Consider the following 1,881-nt stretch of genomic DNA (forward strand, 5'->3'; position numbering starts at 1 on the left):
TTAGACCATGTTTTATATGTCCATGCTTGCAAAAGCAGTGGCGGAGCTAATATAAAATTTCAATGGGGGCTAAAAAAGTAAAATACTTATAGTTTCGTAAATGAAGCAGACAATTTTTTTAATCTGGATTTTTTTTTCTAACTCTCTCAACCCTTCCACACTGTTCTTATCCCTAACTACCAGATACAAACATGTGGCCCACTTTAAACTATCCAGGCCGAATTAATTCCCCAGTGCCATTCACATGCACAGAGTTACAGTACAACTCAGTTTTGACACAAACCTTAAGTTAAATTATTCATTTCCAGTCTAAACTCCCATCTCCTTATCTTAAATCCAGATTCCATAAACCTCAGGTGTGAGTATATAAACCACTATTCCCTGAGTAGTGTTACTTGCGAAAAGGTACAATCCCAAAGAAAAACTCAGGGAAATATTTTGCAAAAAAGAGTATGGATCCCTTCACAGATTTTTCTCCAGAGGACATAGAAGCTACTTTAGGTGATAATTGTGAACTAGACTATTTTTTAGAAGAAAAGGATTTGTTCCCAGCCTTTCTAGATCAGCTTTTTTCTGGCAATTCTTTCTTCACTCCTGAAAACCTTTCCGGTCCTTGTAAGTCTTCTTCTTCAGGTGTCGACCGTATTGATGATATACTCCCTTTATCATCTATGCCTGAACAACTTAATGATAAATCACCATGTACATCAAATCACAAGAATAAGATCCCTAGTTTAGCAGCAAGGAGATTGCAATATAAGAAAAATTTGCTAGCGGAGAAGAGGCGGCGAGAGACTCTTAACAAGCAATTCATTGCCCTGTCTACACTTCTTCCTGGCATCACAAAGGTAATTGAATTATTTCTTTTATTGTTCATTGAGAACCGTAACATAAAGAGGCGAAGAGTAATGGAAATGCTTTTAAGTTCTAGGAATTGAGACTCTGAGAATCGACAGGAAATCCTTTCTGTAGGACGAGGAGTTGACAAAAGCACTTTATCACTGTGCTATATTCATGTCCAATAAGTTATTTTTCTGCACATTGTTTTTCCAATTTCATGGAGGTTTTACTAAGAAAATTTCATATTTTTTCAGACGGACAGAATTTCAATCATGGGAGAAGCTCTCAAATACATCAATCAGCTGAAAGAAGAGAACAACAAATTAAAGCAATATAATGCAAATCAAGCTGTGGTTATGAAGAAGTCACAGGTTCATGAAGAACAACACAGTTGTTCTATCACTAAAAGTTCTTCTGTTTGCTCTGACGAACAGCTTCCTGAGATTGAAGTCAGAATGTATGAAAAGAAAATCCTTCTGACAATCAGATGTGAGAAAGAGAAAGATGTCCTTGCAAACATACTTTCTGAGATTGAAAAGCTCAACTTGACTGTAATTAGTGGTAACATCATGCCATTTGTGGGAATAACTTACGAGATTATCATTGTTGCAGAGGTAATCCCAGTTTACAATCCATTGATTAAAGGTCTTTGTTCAATCCTTATATTGAGAAAAGAAAAAAGGTCTTATGAGAAAACTGGAGGAATAAAAAAGGTCTTTGTTCACCGTAGAACTGCTCTATGTTCTTCACTTATACTGTTATATTGAGAAATTAGCGAAGCTTTGCAATAGTTTTTTTTTAAAGATTCTTCAATTTCTTGACGAATTATCTGACTGAACCTTCCTTTATTTCGCAGATGGACAATGATTTCAGCATCAGTCAGAAGAATCTTGTTAAAAGACTTCATTCAGCTCATTTCCTTCATAAGAAGCTAAATTCAACAATCAGAAAAAGGAAAAACATACATTTGAGATGTGAACAACTCCCAAAGTGGGGTTCTTGCGGGGGCGGCACAAGTTAATTACATGTTAATTTAATTAG

At 35.7% G+C, this 1,881-nt stretch overlaps 1 protein-coding gene across 1 annotated transcript; it reads left to right on the forward strand.

Annotated features, from left to right (window-relative positions):
* Positions 1–387: 387 nt before the first annotated feature.
* LOC113693333 (transcription factor bHLH19-like) lies at positions 388–1,607 on the forward strand. Its single transcript, XM_027211888.2, has 2 exons — positions 388–848; positions 1,095–1,607. Exons 1-2 carry the CDS (start codon positions 453–455, stop codon positions 1,605–1,607), a joined length of 909 nt encoding a protein of 302 aa, XP_027067689.2. The 5' UTR covers positions 388–452.
* The last annotated feature ends 274 nt before the right edge of the window (positions 1,608–1,881 follow it).

This window comes from Coffea arabica, chromosome 6c (assembly GCF_036785885.1).
Source record: "Coffea arabica cultivar ET-39 chromosome 6c, Coffea Arabica ET-39 HiFi, whole genome shotgun sequence".
NCBI lineage: Eukaryota > Viridiplantae > Streptophyta > Magnoliopsida > Gentianales > Rubiaceae > Coffea > Coffea arabica.

What these genes read in the sequence shown, in the direction of transcription:
- LOC113693333 (XM_027211888.2), top strand. Translation starts at nt 453, where the DNA reads ATGGATCCCTTCACAGATTTTTCTCCAGAGGACATAGAAGCTACTTTA. An exon ending in TTCTTCCTGGCATCACAAAG is followed by an intron (nt 849 to 1,094) that starts GTAATTGAATTA and finishes ATATTTTTTCAG; the next exon opens with ACGGACAGAATTTCAATCAT.